At 40.7% G+C, this 21055-nt stretch overlaps 1 protein-coding gene across 1 annotated transcript; it reads right to left on the minus strand.

Moving 5' to 3' along the window:
* Positions 1 to 18802: 18802 nt before the first annotated feature.
* Positions 18803 to 20559, minus strand: LOC120741546 (serine/threonine-protein kinase H1-like). The gene is made up of 2 exons (XM_040044525.1): positions 20294 to 20559; positions 18803 to 19560 (listed from the first exon to the last, which is right to left on the minus strand). The coding sequence occupies exons 1-2, from the start codon at positions 20557 to 20559 to the stop codon at positions 18816 to 18818; spliced, it is 1011 nt and encodes a 336-aa protein (XP_039900459.1). The 3' UTR covers positions 18803 to 18815.
* Between the last annotated feature and the right edge of the window lie 496 nt (positions 20560 to 21055).

Below are 21055 nucleotides of genomic sequence, written 5' to 3' on the forward strand. Positions count from 1 at the left end.
AATTAAAGTTCTTCTAAAAATGTATATATTTGTAGCAAGTGACACTTCCCATCATTTGGAAGCACAATGCAGGATAATTTTCCATCTCCAGCAACGTGGAAAACAGCATCCGTGGAGAACACCAGCAGACGGGTCACGTTTCTCCAGCCAATCTGCCGCTGCAAGTGAAGAACATTTAGTCAATAAATTACCGATTGGCAGCAAATTGAACACAGCGACCATGACCTAAGTGTTTCTGACAGACTTCTAGAAAAGAATTACCTTCCTGCTTTTCTATGTAATCAAATAACTGTGAATGAGCAATACTTTGTGCCTTCAAGTTTAGGGCTTAGATCAAAAACCTGTGAAATTCAATTATAGAAATCAAATTTTCATGTTTAAGAGCTTGTGAGTCTAAGATACACCCAAAACTGAGCGATGCAGTTTCCCAAAGGAAGCTCAGTATTCTGTAATAGCCCTTTCATCTATTGTCTGCAGTCTTTCCACTTCCTCCACATAACGCCCACTCAAACAAAAGCAACAATATCTGTATTGCAGTCGAGCTCCCTGCTGGGCTTTCTCACATTACCTCACACATGGTGGCCTGCATCAGGTCATTCAACCCAACCTCTGGTGAATCCAGGTTACTGGAGATCCGTTGCCCCCCTACCAGCTCTGTGAAGAGGCTTCCGTTGGTGGTGAGGCTTAGGATGTTGTGGTAGGTGAAGGGAGGGGTGCAGGGCCAGGGCTAAGTCCTTTTACAGGGATTTCGGAGCATGTCCTTTGCAGTGTTGATGTATAGAATCACTGTCTTTCCCACAAATGCAACAAAATCTTTTGGAAGTGGAAAGGAACAAAGGAAAATAAGAAGTACTGTGTGCTGTGAGAAGTGAATGAAAAAAAAAAAGGTTGGGGTGGGGGGAAAGTAAGATAACTAATGGTTTCCTGTCTCCCAAAAGCTACCAGTTGTCCTTGAGCAAAGCACCTAATTCCCAATCACTCCAGCAGTGCTGCTCAGTGGTCAGTAGTAAGATTATGATTATACTGGGCAGCTCCCAGGTGTATAACTATGTAAATGGGGCACAAGGGTATTCAAAAAAAAAAAAATGAATATACAGATATGAAAAGTTATAAGAAAATTGCATTGACCTAAATTTCATATGATAAGGAAACCGAGGCAAACAGACCCAATCTGAAGTCACTGGTGATATTCTTCATTTCTTTCACGAGGTCAGCCCCCAACTTTTTAACATTCATCAGGTCATCCTCCATGGAAAAAGACAGATCCATCAGGTAGTACAGGTCTATGAGGTAGTCCTTCACCTGTTTGAACTTCACCTCAAAGCTCTGGGGTTCTCCTATAGATGGGAAATGTGGAAATTCTACTGCAAAACACACCACAGCTATAAAAGTAGCTCTGTACTATTTGGAAGTGTGCACACATCACACACTGTTTCAGGCTGATTCTGATATTTGTGGAAGGTTTCTACTTTTATATTTGATATTTTATGCAGTTGATACAAAAAGATTTTGTGGTTCATGGTTTCTTTTGTGTGTGGGTGTCGCTGGGTGTTTTTGGTCTCCTCATTACTCAGCCAAGGTTTTGCACAATACCCTGTAGGGTCAATACACATTTTTCCCTAGCAAATATCAATCCACTCTGATCCACCATCCATTATCTTCCGCTTATCCTCCCTGCTACCAGGCTGGAGCATAACCCAGCTACCATAGCGCAAGAGGGTGAGAGGCAGGGCTAACACATAAAGACACTCACATTAACACCTATGGGCAATTTAGAATTACTAGTTAATCTAATCAAATGTCTTTGGACTGTGGCAGGAAGCTGGAGTACCCAGAGAGAACAACAGTCCTAATCACCGCACCACCTTGCTGCCACCCCAGCAACCAGTGGTTGCAAATTGGCTGCAGACTGGTCTTTAGGGCTGTGTGGCTCAGGCCTTATTCACTTGACTTTGCATTGTCACCATGATACAATACATGTAGTGTCCTTTCCTTCCCGTGATGTTATCACGATTAAGGCTAAGTGCTTAAAAAATTGCATTACACAAACTAATGGCATTGGCTACATCCCTCTTTTATGTGCAGTTTGCTAAAGCTAATAAGTGACATTACTAATGTCATTAAAAAATGCATTAATTATACTGGTAATTTATACCCACCTGGTCTGAGGTGCAGCAGGACAGTCTGAGGCTGGAGCTGGGTCACTACTCTGTGCAAGCGTTTATGTCTTTGTTCTTTAGGATGAAAGCTGATCTTCCGGTTTTTCAGAAGGACAGTGGAACCTCTAGGGTCCTCCAGGTGATCAAAAGGACAGCCCCTCTTTAGCAGGGCTCCAGCTGTGTCGCAGCGCTCCCATATGTGTTGACCCACTTCTAGAAAATTCTTTACACAGGTTTAAGTTAAGTTCAACGCCTTACATCAACACTGACTGTAAAAAGGGCAAAGTCAGTGCTGCAGTTAATGGAAGCAGTACAGAAAGGATGTGAATGTGTGTGTGTGTGTGTCTCTGTGTGTTTCTTTTAACTCAAAAAACAAAGCCCTTCATCTTTCAACAACATCATTAAAATGGAACACATATGATGTTCCATATTCAAAATTTGCTTACAGGGTTTTTCTGTTGTTATAAAACACATGCTTACATCACTGTTTAATACAACACAACATGCACACGACAACATATGATGTACTAAATATACAGTGCTGTGCAAATGTTTTGAGCCACCCTCGAATAGTTTATATTTTTGCTTCCAAGGAGTCAGACATTCATGCAGTTTTTTTTTAAAAGGCGTCTTGAGCTATAATTTTTTAGACTTTCTGAAGGTCTTGCTAAGTTTTCCTTTGGACAGTGGCTCCTATTTCACTCATTTTCAGTTTAGTCCTTGTATCTGACCATTTTTAGAGGGATCTTTTTTAGTTGTTAAACCATTAAACACTGAGAGAAAGAGAGATAGGAAGAGATAACACAATTTAATAGACATAAAATAGTACTTTTGAACCAACAAGCTGATTCTATTAGCTGAAAAGATGCGATATTTTGGCATCGTGTGCAGTCTGCCCATAAAAAATTAAAGAAACTGGAGAACTGGACAAATAGAGGACAGAAGAAGTGGCAGGCCTAAAAAAGCCATAGCTTCATCAGCTATCGCTATAGCTATAGCAAAATGAAGATTATATGAAAGTCATGTTCTTCAGAAATAGGAAAAAGTGCAGCAAATACCTGACATAGCACCTGTGAGAGGTGCTTGAGTTTAATCTTCATCAGAAATGTTCTCAGTTGAAGGGTGGCTGTCGTGAAGCCATTTTTTAAAAAAAATATTCACCTTCAAGTTCCTTAGATTGCACAGACTCTGTTTTTGCCTTCTATATTTTACACCTATTTCCCAAGCAGCATATGAAGATATAAAGTGTGGCTTGAGACTTTTACACAGTACTGTAATTTAAGTTATTAAATATGTAATTACTTAATTTTATTAGGATTAATCAGTAATAATCAATCTTAATACAAAATACAAACTAGGACTTAACCCATCCACTGCTAACTTTTCAAGGTCTCCACTCAAATAAATTGGAGATTTCTATATCCACTAAGCATCTCTCTGTTAAGGGAACAGATCTGGAGTACTGAAAAACTTTTTGTGGACCAAAAATATACTTGGTGTTCAGTTAACAGTGAACCCGCCAAAAAAGAAGTCACAGAGTATTTCCGAGGCCATTCACCTCCTAAGTACACCAGGCACAATGTGGCCCTGCTGCCAGGCACTCTCCACAGCTTCTGACCCCTTGACTTTCACATTCGTGATGTGAATGGTCTGCAAGAGAACAGAAACTAGCAAGAGGCTCCAATATTCCATCATGTGAATGCACCGTACGCAGAAGAAAAGCAAACTTAGATTTTTATGCTCTGTACTGGATACATTTTGGAAGTCAAGTAAAGATCAGATCAGATTTTTCCTCTCTCTGTTTCTCATAGCACAAAATCACAAATTGTCAATGCACATTTTTCCTTGTCAGTCACCTAGCAACGCTTTTCTTACAACTTAAAAAACATTCTATAGTTTGTACTTGACCCATGTTAAAAATGCAGGCTTTGTGAATTACATTTCAAGCCAATATATGATCAGAATCACACTGCTGGCTCTTTGTCATCAGTTTAGTCACACTAAAAATCTGTATGCATCAATACCTCCTAAATTGTAGTCCATAAACAGATTATTTTTTTTAAAACTACAGAGGTATCTTAACTGTTTAAGCTAACTGAATCTCGATAAACTGATATCTGCTTATGAATACGCAGATAACTGTAGTCTAGCAAACAGGTGTTTTGTAGCACTTTCTGTTGATCAGTCACACCTGAGAACATTTTGTTGTGTGGATACAGGATGTCATACCACTGACATATTCCCACCATGTAATAATAATTCAGAAGCTGAAAAACTAACACCGAAACCAATAAAAACTAAAATAAAACAAGAAAATCCACTCTGGAAACTAACTGAAATGGAACTGAAATAAACCCCCCAAACAAACAAACAACCCCCCCGAAAAACAAAAAGTCAGAATGTAATTAAAAAAAAAAATTCAAACTCCCCTCCAACCCTGAATTTGATATGCATAATGAAATAGGTGGATAGATGGAAACAATGGCTGGTGGACAGAACAGGAAGTTTTGAGGCACACATATGTTTTTTTTAACTGGATACCCTGCTTATATGTTCAAGTATACATGGTAAATAAAAGATGGACGCAAGCTTTAGGGTCAGAAAAGTGCCATAAACCTGGCTCCCGGATATTTGTCTGACCTCTTGCAGACTTATACCCCCCTCAGATCTCTTAGATCAAGTGATCTTTTGCTTTTAGCCGTACCAAGGTCGAGGCTGGTTCATAGAGGCGATCGAGCATTTGCAGTCGTAGCACCTAAGCTGTGGAATAATTTACCCCCATACATCAGACAGGCTCCTACTGTCAATCTTTTTAAATCTTATCTTAAAACACATTTTTATTTACTGGCTTTTAATACAGCATGAGAGTTATTTGTTAATTCATATTTGGTGTTTGCTATCAATACTCTAAGTTATTTTATTAGGTATGTTGTATTCTTGTACAGTTATTTTATTAGGTATGTTGTATTCTTGTACAGCACTTTGGTCAACGCTCCTGTTGTAATTAAATGTGCTATATAAATAAATAAACTAAAAACTTTAAACTATAACCTGCATCTTTGGCAATGGCCAGCAGGGGGCGATACATTTGGTTGCAGAAAGGAAAAGGAAAATGACCTCTGAGTATTTTCCTGTTGAGTGTGTGGTCTTAATTATGAAAGTGAAAAAAAAAAAAGAGAGATAAAGGAAGGTATGCTTTAGGGTTACTTTCTTATTTAGAGCCACAACTATTTGGAAACAGTTGGACTTCACATGGTGGGCATACTGGTGGCTAGTAGTGTTTATGAGCCAAACAAAAAATACTGTTGCCCCCAAAGGATAAATTGGCTAACTAGCCGCTGGGTTCCCTCATTCGTAGTGAGCTAATGCAGCGGCCCCCAACCACCGGTCCGTGAGTCTTTTGGTACCGGACTCCCAGAGTGGAGGCTCAGGTGTGAAATTTATGGTGTTTTTTAATCGGTTTTATCGTTATTTTGTTATTGTTTTTATCGTTAACTAGGTTTCCCTGGGTCTTTTCCCATGTGTTGTGAATAAATCTTTTTTTTTTTTTGGTAGTGGTACTGGTTTTATTTTGTTGTATTTATCCGCGACACCTTAAAGGACGACCCCTGAAAATACTGTCGGACATAAACCGGTCCGTGGCGCAAAAAAAAGGTTGGACCGCTGAGCTAATGTACCTGACTGTTTGCTGCAGCTTCATATTTAGCATTCAGACACGAGAGGGGAGTCCATCCTCTCACAACTGTCTGCGAATGAGTAGTGATTACACAGACGAAAGAAATCCTGGATATCTTTCTGTGAAGGCAACTAACATAAGTGTATTTCCTAAAATTTGATTCAAACCCATTTGCTTTTATCATTGTGACACACTGCAAAAAAAAAAAAAAAAAAAAAGAAAAGAATAAAAAAAAAGAATAAAAATTGCCCCACAGAAGTGAACGCACGTCCACCTGCTGTCCCATCGCGTCTGGAGCTGCGCTGCATATAAAAGAGAGAGCAGCTCAGCCTGCAGCAGATGACAAGAGCAAATTTTGACTGGCAAACAACTGGTGGGATCCGGGCTACAATCTAAATGAGAATTTCTGAGAGGCAAGAATAATGAGACAGTTTACTTTCATTGCATCCTCAATGAGAAAAGTATTGACCCACCTTGTGTTCCTGTGGCTTTGCATCTGCAGTACAATAACAGGACAACAGCAAATAGGATGCTCATCTGGAAGAGAAAAAAAAGTAATTTACTGGCTAAAATGTTGACCATTCTTTCCTCTCAAATCATTAAGGCAGAGTGGACTTGTAATTGCTGTTTAAGGAAAATAATCTCTGCACTGAGCAGCTTACAAAAGACTATGAATTTGACCTGTGGGTGTTTGGTTTATACAATAGAAATAAAAGGCACTTACCTTGACTGATTCTACTGTGTGTAGACAAACGTGAAGGAGAGTAGGGGTGCCTTCCCTCTGGGGGAGGGACCAGATGGTTTCTTTATACACATCCTGTGCAAAACATGAGCTGTGGGACTTTGCCACCTCTCCCTCCCTCTGTTATCCTCTTTCCTGTAGCAGCCACAAGTGGATCAACTGGCTTATGTTTCAGGGTCGTGAGCAGCAAATGATCTCTTCAAGTAAGGCCAAAGATAAAGAGAATAATTCCCCAGCTTTCTGCTGAGAAAAGCTGAAGAAAAGAAAAAGACACTTACTTGTCATACTTGTCCTCATATAGCACTGGGCCGGTGTTAGAGAGCACACGCTATCTCTTACAATCTTTGCAGAGCTCTGCTTTCTCGATTGTTTGGCCTTGCTGACCACAGCATGCGACTAAAGCCCCAAAAGATATTGACCCAGCAGCACACAAGCTAAATGAGTTTTGAGGACACAGTTCTTGCTCAAAATACAAAGGCTCAGGACTTTCCTCCACTTGCAAGAGGAGATATTTTAAACCTCAAATCCAATGCGTTGAATTTGCAAGGTAGAGAAGTCAAAAAATAAGCTATGTGAACGATAACGGTAGCTTTATTTGCATGCAACTGGTGGGAATAATGAATAATAGTATGGTTTTATCTCGCGCAGCAATAGCTGACTGATCACATAGCATCACAAGCTAAAATAATAGGGGGATTTTCTGCAGAGCTCTATTAAAGACAGCAGTAAATATGTATAGAAATTTCCTCGAGATCAAGCGGCTCTCACTGCCCACTCTAAACCTTCTATAACAGCAAAAACAATGGAATTAGTCAGTGTGCAAAAATGAGCTGGCCAATACAAAGACGCGACAGTTAGTTTGCTTTCCCGTCTTAAAGATAAAGGATTAAACAAAAAAACCACTTTCCACTGTTGCTGACTTCGATTTGGTTTAATTCAATTCAAATTTCTTTATCAGCCCGTGAATGGAATTTTATTTGCAGAGTTTGAAAGAGAAATCCATAACAAATCAGCTCATTCTCAAGCGTGCTGCCAAACTTTGCAAACAGTTCAGGGGAAAAAAAAGGCAAAGAAAATGAAGTTTTCTCATAATATATGAAGCGATATGGTTCTAAGAGCAAAAAGTTACTGACTCATTTTAAAGCAAAATATAGAAAAGGCATCAAAGGACAGAGAAAGAAGACCACGCAGTGTTGGCTCAGGTCTTTTGAGGAGATTTTCTTTGCCCACCACCATCCTACTTGTATGCTGTTCTCTGTGTTTTTTTTCCCTTTACTTCCAACTGGCAGCTCTTCTGTTCTGCCCAAAGGGACATTGATCTCGGGTCACTGAGTATGGGCAGCCTTTGAGAGGCGAGTGTTAAGTGTCTGTGCTCCCTGCTGAAGAAATAATACACAGACCTCTTCCAAATTACATCATAGTGTACATTTTTACAGCTTGGTAAAGCATCTTTTTCGCTGTATCGGTGAGAATGGAGCTGGGTGGTTTTTCCAAGTTGAACTTGTATTTCAGTGGCAACCTTAAGGTCCGTTTATTAGCACTTTCTAAAGATTCCAGCTGCATCTCACGGCCATCTCTAAAGTTTCATTATCAAGAGCAAAAATGATGTGACCTTGAAGTTAATTTTGCCTGACTGGTGCTTGGCCAAGATAGTTCAAGCTGATACTAAACAGCTTGTAGTATTTGTCAGCCGAAGGCCACGAGAAGGGATTGAGAGCATAGCATGGAACATCTTAGCATTTTGTTAAAGATATTTAAAAAAGCTAACAGTGTTATGACATTTTTGACCATGTGAATAATATGAACAAGTTGTGTAAGTGTTTTATTCTGTTACAAGAGACCACTGCCATTGGGGTGCGCCAAGGAGCCCAGTGGTTGCCATTGTTTTGGCAGGGTGTGCGTGTCAAATCAAAGGATTTCACACTGAAATGATTAATGTGTTTTGCTTCACTAGTCAGTGGTTTGAGTGTTGTGGCTAATGTGTATATGTGCATCAGTGGTTTTGAAAATAATCTAGATTTTTTTTTTTTTTACAACCATGGACTTGAATATTAAACTTTAATATAAAAACTGTCTCGTCTCTCTTGTGCTGTCTTTTTATTGCGCTCTCTTACACTTACAACTCTTACAATTGTCAGAAACAGTTTGAATCCATAGACAGTCCAAGCATTAGTTTTAAAAGATTTAACAACAAAAGGAAAATCCACCAGATATAATGCGTGATGTCTGATAAATAACACTGGATTTCACTGGCAATTATATTTGGCATCACACTTGCATTTTAATCCAGCCTTTCCACGCCTTTCCCCTCCTGTAACATATTTGCATTTCAATTTAAAACTTCACATATTCTTAAGAAGGCTCTTTGCTGTTGTTTACAGCTCACACAAAGTGTGCAGGAGAAGATGCAGCTCTTTATCCCAGGGCTTCGTTTTAACGTGATAGAGGCCTGCCACTGTATATATATATATGGGTTGTGCTTTCAGTGTTTCCACAGGACTGTGGGTGCTCCTATGTAGGAGGAATGAAAACAAAGGGAAAGACAAGAGCGCTGTCATACTTCCTTCTTTTTCCTCAAAATATGCTGTGTGGTGATGGGGGAGTTTAAATAATAAAAAAAAATAGATCAAAGAGGAAACAGCAATATTTTATCATCCTGGCTATGATTATCTCCCATTGCTCAAATGATAAATTTTTAGGTTTTTAGAATGAACCTCTTCACAGGCAGGTGATGTCGTGACTCATAATGATCTAAATGAGACCTTGAATCCATTAGTCTGAGCAGTGTGAATAACCAGGGGCTGGAGATTTTGTGGAGGTGGACAGCTCTGTCTCTGTATTGGCCAGAACCTCAGAATCAAAGGATATTCACCCACAAGAAACTAATGGAAGATGGAAATGAGCCTTTAGGGGAACCTGGGTTATTACTCTGGTAGAAAAACCTGACTTCAATCCAGACAACTTTCTTGTCACAACACCTGTCCCAGGCACTTAGGCTCCCTGTGGTTCGTGAGCAGAGCTGGGGCAGCTGGTTCCATCCTTTCATTAGCCTTCTCGTGAATCTAATGCTTTAGTTGGATGATGCTGATGCTCCTTGTGCCCTCTGGCTCGAGGTTGTATGGCTCTCTGAGGCTGAATCAGTCCAGCTGCTCTTCCCTGCTGCTGCTGCTTCGGCTTTGTCTCTGGTGGCATTAGCCTTCCCAGGCTGCTGGCATCAGTGGAGCTTGTGGTGCTGCTGCTGGGGCACCGGGAGGAGCTGCGTGATGCCCGCTGCCTGAGATTCTGCGAAATAGATCTATGGAGGTTCGTCATGGAGGAGTTGGCTGCCATGGTGACCACCCAGGGGTGGCGGACGGCTTGTTCGGCAGTGAGGCGGGTGGCCGGGTCCAACACTAGCAGGCGCAGAATGAAGTCCTTAGCCAAGTTGGACACTGAAGGCCAAGGCTGTGGATAGAACAAGCAGACTATTAACACTCTCACCCAAGAAGATGACAATTCAGCCTACACAACCCCTCACACACACACACACAGACACCCACAGCGCTCTAATAGCTGGGTATCTAGAAGAGGCGCCTGCACAGATTCCGAGCTGCTTCAAAGCGGGATGCAAGATTTCATTCTAACAAAGCAATAAAACTATGATCCCTGAGCTCTGCAGGCCTAACAACCAGAACTAAACTCAAAAGAAAGCTAAATGTCACTGGGCAAAAGGAAGCAGCAGTCTTGGCTGAATGAATACAAAGACTGGGAGGTAGGACAGCTCTGCTGCATGTGTGGGATTTTTTTGGGTGCATGTTTAATCTTAGCCTGCATTAGCTTCACAATAAAGGCAGCAAAGATGAGCTTCAGTGGAATCCATTGCAAATCATCCGCCTTGTCATGACCCAAGCTGACATTAAAGAGTGCTTTGAAATCGGCAAAGCCATCTTTGCAGGGTGAGAGAAGACATCAGAATCCTTATCATAATTCAAATTCATTAAATTATTCATCACAGCCTTGGTTCTTAGTCAGGGAATTAACTTTCTAGAGGCCTGCCTCGGGAAAGTGATGACCTTTGTGCTTCCATCAAATTTTAAATAAAAATATTATTGATACAGATTTTCAACTAGATTGATCTGGAATCAAAGCAAAAAGAAAAACAGGCAACTGGTTAATGTTGAATGGTCATAATCATTATCACAATTTTACAAAAATCCTTGATTACAATTAAACTAAGAAAACATACATATAAATATATTCAAAACAATAAAAACTTGACATAATAAAGCAATACTGTAAGTAAAAATGACAACAAAAGGTCGCTGTGCTTGATGTGACCAAGAAGTTTCACATTTAATAGAAATTAACTTCTCTAATTGTACAAATTTCAGAGGGTTCCACTTGTTTGGCTTTTAGCAAATTAAATCCATTTTTTTTCTAATGTTGGCATTAAGAGACAGTTTTCATCTTAGAACCTGGTCCAGTGCAATACTGATTTATAGTTTCACATATATGTGAAGCCAGAGATTTGCCAAAACTCACTTATATGTTTTATTTAAAGCACAGTTTGTCATCCAGCCAAGCACATTTTTTTTATTTTTTAATGAGAGGATATTTTCAGTATGAGAGTTTTCAGTATGTGTCCTGCTGAAAGTAATGATGTTTACTTCTAAAGGCAGCATTTAGATCTGAGTTTAAATCAATTTAGGATTGAATTATAGGAGTACAGTACCACTTGGGCCACAAAAGGAACTATCGTCTATGAAAAAGTATTATTTAAAGATAGAGATGAATTGTAGTCCTTCTAAATTTTGACACTTTTAAAAAAATGGCAACTAAAAGAGGTCCTAAAACAGAACCCTGTGGCACACCTTTGTTAACACTTATGTAACTAGAGTAATTAGCAAACAAATTGCATGATTTTTCCATCAAATTTGGTGATTTCAATTATTACTGAGTAGTATTGAGCACAATGAAAAGATCCCTTTCTTAATCTCTGTTCTCTATTTCCATATTCAGCACAGTGCGCTCAAATATTTCTCTGGCATGTTTGTCTGAGGACTGAAAAAGCTAAACGCAGTGAAATCAGAGTGTAAAACTCTCTGCTTCTTTGCTCAACCTTGCTCAGACTAAATCTCACTCTTTAGGGAGGTCTAGCTCTCCATTTTAATCCTGAAATACATTTCTCTCTCCTTTTTTTGTCTCTGGCGGAGTAATGACAATTAATCAAGCATGAAATTGACAATCGCGAGACTGTTGCCGGTGAGAGGAATTCAAAGAAGTGGGGGACTTTCTTATTCTCACAGTGTAGTGACTGGGGGTGGGGTGGGGAGTGAGAGTGTAAGCACAGCACAGGGTGCTGAGCTGCCAGCAGAACGAGTCTTAAAAAAAAGAAAAGATTCTCAGTCAAACTTTCTTCTCACACTGTTGTTATTTCACACCTGAGAGGCAGGCAGAGTGACACCGTTTGATTGAGCACCCACGACTAACAAGTCTGACTTTCCCCTTTATCTGGCACTGGTGGTGATTTGGCGAGGCCTCTTATTACCTTGCCATGAAATACACACTTGATAGCAGCTGTGGCTAGCAGATGCCTTTTGTCCTTGATCTGAAATAACGGGAATACATACATTTAGTGCCTGATGGCAATGTATGAGAAAAAAGCTGGAATTATGCAGTAAAAGTCTTTGATGCTGCTGTTGAGAGGTATCAAAAGTTTCCCTTCCTCCTGTACACTTAAAGAAGAAGAGACATAACTGAGTTGCCTCCTTGGAACCGAGCCTCCTTCAGGAAGTTTATCTCTCCCCCTTATTTTGAACATTTTTCACGTCAAAATACACAAAGGCTTTATTGCGTTTAGAGGAAGGGGGCGAGAGCTAGTGTTATACATCACTGCTGAGCTGAGAGCTAGCCAACGAGGGGAGAGAAAGAGAGAGGAGGGAGATGAGTGGAGTGCAGATACGGTATAAGCAGTGGAAAAACCTACAGGGCTTGGCTTATTGAGCAACATCTTGTTAGAGTGAATGAGAAGCTCCAGTGACTGTGTTTGCGCCACGCTACATCTTTACCTGACAAAGCTGTAATTGCAACAAATGAAGAAAACGCTAGAAGCTTGGATTGCGCTAATGTGATCAGGAGGATAACGCACTTTTGAGTAATGAGTGTTACCGGCTCGGCTCAGGCCCGCAACAAACAAAGGACAACCGGGTTCAATTTCCTGATCAGTTTATCTAATTGAACATGTAGTGGGGTGTGGACGTGTCAGGTGTCAGTGGTGCATGGTAAATGTTTGCAGGGTGCTGGACAGGGAGAAGCAGAAGATGCCCAGAGAGTGGACTAAAAGAGCAGGCGTTATACCCTTTGTTACTCTCACCTCTCAGGTGCAACCATCAAGGCTCCTGCTGGGAGTAAAAAGGGAGAAGCAGCAAGAGCAGATCACATGAAGCACTCCACGAGTGTCTGTCTCACAATTTACTGCAATCTGATTCACCTGGCAGCCTTCCCCGAGCAAGAAAGCCAAGGTAAATATGCTTCATCATAATAAGTCCAAATAGAGAAGGTGGCCTGTTGCTAATTCAGGTGAAAGTACCAGCTAACCCACAGTAATCAAAATATCAATACTCGGATGCAGGAGAGAGTGGGCTGTCATGTACAATATACTGTGGCCAAGTGGAGGCTGGGGCTGTTCACATGGTGCTCACTAGGGGGCAGACTGGCCTAACCATTACCCCATTTGGCCTCCTGCTTGGAGATGTAGACATTTGGGCTGGGTCAGGAAAGTGTGGCTTCCATAACACAGCGGCAGAATGCAGAGGAGGTTACCAGGCTACCTGGACAGAACTAATGCGAGGACTGCTGCTTTACATGCAAAACACTGCCACACATTCACGCTCGCAGGCACACAAACAAAATACAGTCACACAGATGAGATGTCCCCGATTATGTGCAAAGGAAATTATTTGTCTTATACAGAGAGAAGGGACTAAGTGATAAGGCGTTCAAAGCCCTTGAGGCTACATCCGTTCCTTCTTCTGTCCTGCTTGTCCTCTGCCCCCTCCTCTTTTCCTCACTCGCATCCTCCCTCACTCCCGTGCCATCAATCCCCGGCTCCCCCTCTTCCTCACGCTCACTACTGAGCAAACGCATCAGCGTGAGTTTGCACTACAGGTCCTCAGGCGAGGAGCTGCTGCACCTGTGAGCGGAGCGTGCATGGCACGTATGAATGTACCGTTTGTGTGTCTGCTGCTAGTGCAATAAAAGAAGGGGAGGGGGCTGCCGGTGAGACAAAGGGACTCAATTCGTGGGAAGGTGCCAGCGGCCTTCTGCATTTCCGATTCAGTCTCACCTTCGCCTCTCTCCTCAAACCTCCCCCATCCCACTCACATTTTCACGCAAAATTACACACATGCATGTGCCCAAAGTCCCAGTTCAGCCTGAATAAAAACAAAAGATTGCTGATACATTTGGAAAAATGTTTGTAATTGCAGCCCCTGTGTATTAATCTACATAGTGAGGAAGAGGAGAAAAAACAGTTATGTCCATCTGTACCTGAAGTTAATCCTTTTTGCTACACTGCATCATTGAATACATATTTATACATGGTCTCCGATGACTGCAGTCTGCTGTAAATGCTTAAAAAAAACCACGTGTTAATGCATGTGGTTATACAGAAATATGCTAACTTACTTAACATGGCTTTGGGCTGGGTAGAGTGAAACTTTTAGGCTTAAAAGTAATAACTCATTCCTGTAACACTGTAAATGCAAACAATACCCTCACTTATATTGAGTTATCTGCATTGAGTTTTTGCTTTAGAGTACAGCCTTGCATACTTGTTTGATTTAATAATTTGATCTGGTTTCATCGTCTGCACTGTTAATATTTAACTTTAAACCCTTAAGTTAGCAGCGCAGGGATTTTGTTTCAGTAATTTTGCAGTCTTGTGGTGATTGAGATTCTTGTTTTGATTAGTGCTCCTGGTCAGTGGTGTTGTTAGGGTTTGTGGACCTGTTATTGCGCAGCGCATGGGGAACAGAAATGTAACAAAAGTGGGATTTTTTTTAGTTCTCTTTTCTTTTTAAATGATAAAATTTGCTAAACCTAGGTTGTCCAAAGTGCATTTAATTCAAACTGAAATTCTTTTAGTTCATGTGAATTATCCTCATTAGTACTAAACACTCAAAATATTATTATTCACCCTTATTAAGCAGATAGGCATATTTTACGAGGCAGCAAGTCTACATAATTTTTATGCATTTATTTATTTATTTTTTGTAAAGCCCATTAAACAAATTTGCGTTGCCGTAACACTTCATAATGCAAAAGGGGCTGATACGCTGGATAGGTAACAAAAATCTAATAAATGTACCGGGCTTGCTCTAATACAGCACTGCAGGTTTTCAATAAATAAATAGCAGCGGGTATTTGGGTTTTAAACCATATCTAGATTTACCAGATGGTTTCCACTGTTTAATATTATCACTTGTTGTGTCAAATTGTACTAATTTACTGCATCTCTGCCATCTTGTTGAAGCAGAATGTGCACTGCCAGCAAATGTCTTCAAAGGCTGTCTTGCCATGCTGACTGCATCTGTGATCATACCAACTTTATTTTTACTCCTTTTTTTCCTATTGACCACAGAAATCGAGTTAATTATGTCTTCATTCCTTTCGACTGCTTTACTTTCAGTGTCTCGCTATGGCATTTGCTTTGTTCGCACTGTTACGCCATACTGGGACACTTGATTGGAACGAGCCATTGTTCATGTTATTGGCAACACCTGCTCTCCAGTCTCTGTGGAGGTGAAAATGCACAGATTGGATTGACATCCAATCACATTCACTTGTAACATCTCAAGTCAAGAAGATATCACTCCAGGCAAACCACCCCTGTCATTCAGTAGTAGTACGCCGTAAGACACTGAGGATCCAGTCAGTCAGTGTTCCCCTTCTTGCTGCGAAAAGCACATTTTTTGGGAAGGGGGCAAAGTCCAATAGTCACTTTGTTTAATTGGTGGACATATCATTCCAACTGATGCGCTTCAAGTCAAGTTTAGTATGTGAAAGAAATTCCTGAGGCACCCAAAGAGAGGAACCCTTCTTAATGACATGAGGAGCCCTTGTGATGACAGACGTCCACGTTTTGTGGGTACTTGTCAACCTTCACTACATTATTATCACAGCGTGCGCGCTTAACTGTGTTGTCACTCTGCTGGAGAGGGTGGATACTCGCACATGACAGAGAATAAGTGTCTTGTCAACATGGAAATGTGATTGATGGCTGATCTATCAAGCCCTGGACTGTTACTCAGCCATGTATGATGTCTTTATAATACGACCATATGAATTTACAGATTGATGCCTTGACTGCATCTCACTGAGATGTGAGAGACTGAGCGTACGGTTCTATAAATGTTGCTTTTAGCTTTAATGTCAAGACTTTTTCCTCACTAGCGTGGCCTACATATGAGCTATGTCAAAAACCACCGTGAAAAACATAAAATAAGCTCTTGCATGAAGTCTAGAAGGATTTTGCATTATTGTTCAGCTGGTGGTCAGTGCAGCGGTAAACACAGGGATAATAGTCCAGGGCCTATGTAAGGGAGCCTCTTGTATGCCAGACTAAAATGTCAGACTGCATCCCTAAGAATCGAGCCAGGCTTAAAGCCCAGTGAATAATCCAGCGTTGTGTGTAATCAGCGTGAAAGAACAAGCCCGAACTCACTACTGAGCTTGACTGAATAGGCTTTTAAAAATACCCACTTCAGTTATATGATATAGGGAAGTGGGGAGAAAATCACGCAAGGCCCCATTTCCCACCATTTCAAAGCATTCTCAAAGAACCAAACCAAGCGAGGAAGTCAAAGACATCACAACAAACTTTCACATTTTCTTTCATGTGCTTTGCAATATTGCAGAAGAAGACATGAAAACAAGGAGAGCTTCACCTTGTTACCACACCAGTACTGCAATGTGCTGAGCTGACTTTTTTTTCCTACTTATGTCAGGCAAGGATGGAAGGATGGTACCATTTCTGGTAGTTCTAAAAGCGTAGTGATTAAGGTATGAATTATTATTGTGTGGTGAGTAGATGTAATGACCATATGTGAAGAAATGTTTTGCATAATTTCAGAGCATGCACGTCATAAATAATGCCAGATTATACTATAGGGAGAAGACCAGATGTCAAAATGAAAATCAGGGATTTAGTTAAAACTACATTTTTTTCAATGATTATGCTGGAAGCAGATGCACTTCAGTGGGTGAGGCCACAGCTGGCCAAAGAGTTGAAAATGAACAAAGATGCATTTCTAATAGATGCTCAAGGTTACCTTGACAGTTTTCTCCAGCTTCCTTCTGTTTTCAAGATTAAGATTTAATGCCTTATGCCAAAACAAACTGGGTTTTCCCCTAACAAAAGTAAAGTTGGTATTTAAAAAGAGAGAGCAATAGCAAGATTGCTTGTAAGAGGTGGAAACTTGGAGATTTTTGCAACTGAGCCTCCTGCATATGCATTCCTGGCAGTTTCTTTCTCAAGGCATAAAATATAGAAAGAGGAATATTTAAATCAAGCATGAAAACTCATGCAGGTGCAGGATTATCATAGCCTGCACGATCAGATTTGAAGTGAAATAGCTGAAGAACTGAGAGAACAAAGGGATGACGACATGGACTTTGAACCCTATCTTGAAAACAATCGTGCCTCAGATAGAGATCAAACACAGTTTTCCCTAATAAAGTTTTATTACAGTCAAATTAAACTGTTAAAATTTCAGGACCATGGACAGCGCTCACAGTTTTCACCATAATCTCATGAGTTGTCCTCTAACACGACCTGCACAAATTCAGCTGCATGCACTCTGTGTATCTGTGCTCTGTATGCCATGGATTGTCAGACACACACACACACACACACGCATGCACGCACACACACACACACACACACACACACACACACACACACGCAAGATTCCCCATGAAATCTGCAAAAAAATGCGTTGCACATGTTGACGCTAAAGAAATAAACTTTTGTTAATCAGGCATTTCCTGAAGTGATCTAAGTTGTTTTAATAGAAGAGCGCAACAGAACCAATGTCAAAAAATATTTGCACGGTTTGCAGTCCCACATTACTGCCTGTCAGTTACTGAAGAATGTTTTCATTATAATGATTCTCTGCCACATTAGGCCTCGATATAACATATACATGTATGACCTAAATTTAAATGCTTTTCTGGTTGCAATTAACAAGCTGTGCCTGTCCTGTTAGGAAATTACCTGCAGCTGAATCTCATCACTCAGTTTGCGATCATGGTCCAAACTGAATGGCTCTTGGGAGATTGGGCATGTTATATTGAAATAAACCGACTGTTTAGAAACCAGTGCAACATGTAGATCACAAATAAAAGTTACCACAGCACTATTTGGGAAGTATAAAAGAAGTATAAAACTTGATCATAATTTTGCATTCCATAAACCAAGCAATCACTGTGCTAGCAACAAGCTACAGCACGTTAACAGTTACTTTAAACAGATAGTTTCGCTGAGTGTTGCTAGAGTTCGGCATATGAATACCACTCTCAGTGGGGGAAAAGTCACCTCACAATATAAAATGCAAAGAAAACACATTTAACTGTATAAAAATATGATTTCAGTATGGAATTATTTTAGCACTCTACCTAGTTAGCTGCTAAAAGGCTAATATTAGCTATGTGCTAGCAACCTATACTGGCTTGACCTAAGGCACTTCGAAACATATTGATGTTAATAATACTTTAGCTTTTAAATCATCCACATTCTACACCAACACAAGTGACATGGTTTAGGTTAATTTGGATACTTATCAGTAAGTCGGCCTACAGATTTTCAGGATCCTACTGTTTTCCATTTTCACCTGGTCCTTATGACTGATATCCACTTGTTTGTCATTAAAGGGTATGTTTTTCAGTTCAGCCTGTAAATTACATCTGTGGGCTACTTTTTCTGCTCATAGTGTCTCTAACAACATTTTGTGTATTTTTCATTTCATGATTAGCAGAAAAATATCAACAAGCAGGCACATTTACCCCCCAAAAAATGAATAAAAAGACACAAATTCTTCTTGAATCTGCTGTGGGTGGCACTTAAATCCAATCTGTCTTCATATTTCCTTTATTCTGGTCAAAGAGTTTTAGCAGTAGCACAATGTGCTTATGGTGCAAAATTTTCTCATTTAGTTTATTAAATCCTCTAGAACCTCTATTTGCTATCCAAAATTACTTACTAAACATAACTGAACAAAAAGTCCAGTAAACTTACATTTCCACGGAAGCTATATTTTCCTCTCACAATGGATCTGTAGAGCCGTGTGCGGCTGTCATCCTCAAACGGCACGGTTCCACTCAGCAAAATGTAGGCAATTACCCCTAAAGCCCACATGTCCACTGCACAGGAATAGGGTCTCCTCAGCAACATTTCAGGAGCCATGTACTCAGGGGTTCCACAAGTGGTCCTCAAAGACCACGACTCTCCAGTTTCCTCGTTGCCTCGTTCAGAAATCTCACACCTGGTGAGTGTGCTGGCAAAAGCAGACAATCCAAAGTCGGTCACCAACAATCTGGAGTCTGCTCCGGGGTGGTAGTACAGAAGATTCTCAGGCTTCAAGTCTCTGTGGGTGATTCCCAGGCTGTGCAGGTATACCAATGCAGCCAGTATCATCTGGATGGCCTGGGTAGCATCTCGCTCAGTGAAGTGGCCCCTGCTGACAACACGGTCCAAAAGTTCCCCTCCTGTCGCCAGTTCCAGTACCATGTAAACACGCTGTGGAAACTGGAACACCTCAACCAGCTGAATGACATTAGCATGGCTCACCCTCTGCAGCACTGCTAGTTCAGAATCACACACCTCACGACCCTCTGGGGCCTCTACCTCCATCATTTTTATGGCAAAGGGCTGGCGAGTTGCCCTGTGCTCCACACGCACAACACGACTGAAGCTTCCACGACCAATCAGGGCTTTGATGTCATACCTGACAGGGCAGAAGGGGAATGGTGACTCATTACAGCATAACTATCTCATGATACACTGCTGCAAAGCACTAAATGTCTCTCCCTGCAGCTGCAGTCCTGATGTATGGGAATATATGTTTTGCACTATGCTATACAGCATGCAAAGTCGATCAAACCAATACGTATGATCCTGATTTAGATCGCCAATAAACAAGGCAATACTTTATGCAAGCTTTGAATTATGGGATGATGAGCAATACACATGTTTCCCCTTAAAAAGGAATCAGTTTGGTTCCTTTAATTGTTTCTAGGCCTTTATCTGACAAGTACAGGAAGGCGGTGTTTCCGGCATTAAAACCCCCAAGGATCTCAAATGACTGTCTACCATTATTGCAGGATGTTGGGTTGGAAAGAATGAGAAAGACGAATGTTAAAAGGCTCCTATGAGCACTGCAAATGCAGGCTTTTCCACTTATGTTTGGCTGTAAATTGCTATTGCCAAATAGTGTACTGGCCTCAAGATTAGTGGATAAAAGCCATTCTATCAGTTGCCACTTTCCTGGATTTTGAGGGGCCTAAATTTCAACCATCCACCATGTTATAATTGAATCTTGATTTTTTTTTTCCAGTACAAGATTGGCAAATTTAAATATCATGGATGTACAAAATACAATTTCCAGCAAGCATAGCATGAAAAATACTGTCTGCTTTAAAAACTCTGAAGAAATAATTATTCAAACTGTGAACACTTACCGTGCTGTGACGCGTGGCTCAAACTTGTCCTTATACTTGGGAACCTTGTTCCATTCTTGTCTTTGTTTGATTTGCTGTTTGCTGCTTGGTCCTAGGTGAGGATTATCAACACTGGCAGAAAACCATGGATTTTTTTGCTTCTTCTTTTGTTTCTTTGGCTCATCATCATCCTCATGTCCTTTACTGAAAGCTACTAGTGACTGCACCACACTTACATAGCTTTTCTTAGATGCCTCAGGCAGCACCTTACTGTTCCCACAACCCATTTCTAAGACCAACATTTACTATGGAGTGAGCCGAGATTCCCCTTCATCTGCTGTGAACTGAAAGTGGCCTGAAAATAAAATAAAAAACCCCCAAACAAACCCAACTACCTGCTTGAGGTGTGTACACAGCAACAGTAAAGCTCCACCTTCCCGCTAAGTTTGAATTTGTCAGGTGTGTGAAGTGATCCTTTCAGTCACTTGTGGTAAAAATGTCACGTAAACAGCAGTTGTTTTGAAGCTATTGTCACTCCTTGCAGATTGTTGCTATACTGCCACAGTAGCAGGAAAAGGAGTCAGGACTCCTGTCACTAGGCAACATAACACTGTAACCAAGAAAAAACAAAAAAGTGGAAAAAAAGAGAACAAATTCTTCTCCAAATTAAACATATAACTAAATAAATAGTCTTTCTACATGCAGATATGTGAGTGCCGGGAGTCAAATATTGCTGATGAGGCATTTCTTTTGATTTAAAATAAATTTAGCATGGGAGTCTAA

The sequence above is a fragment of the Simochromis diagramma genome, unplaced genomic scaffold (genome assembly GCF_900408965.1).
Source record: "Simochromis diagramma unplaced genomic scaffold, fSimDia1.1 OVJJ01000602.1, whole genome shotgun sequence".
Classification (NCBI taxonomy): Eukaryota; Metazoa; Chordata; class Actinopteri; order Cichliformes; family Cichlidae; genus Simochromis; species Simochromis diagramma.

Excerpts from the sequence above, each read along its gene's own strand:
- LOC120741546 (XM_040044525.1), bottom strand. The coding sequence starts at position 20,559 with ATGGGTTGTGGGAACAGTAAGGTGCTGCCTGAGGCATCTAAGAAAAGC. Across the intron at positions 19,561-20,293 it reads GAGCCACGCGTCACAGCACG|GTATGACATCAAAGCCCTGA; the intron begins GTAAGTGTTCAC and ends CTGCCCTGTCAG.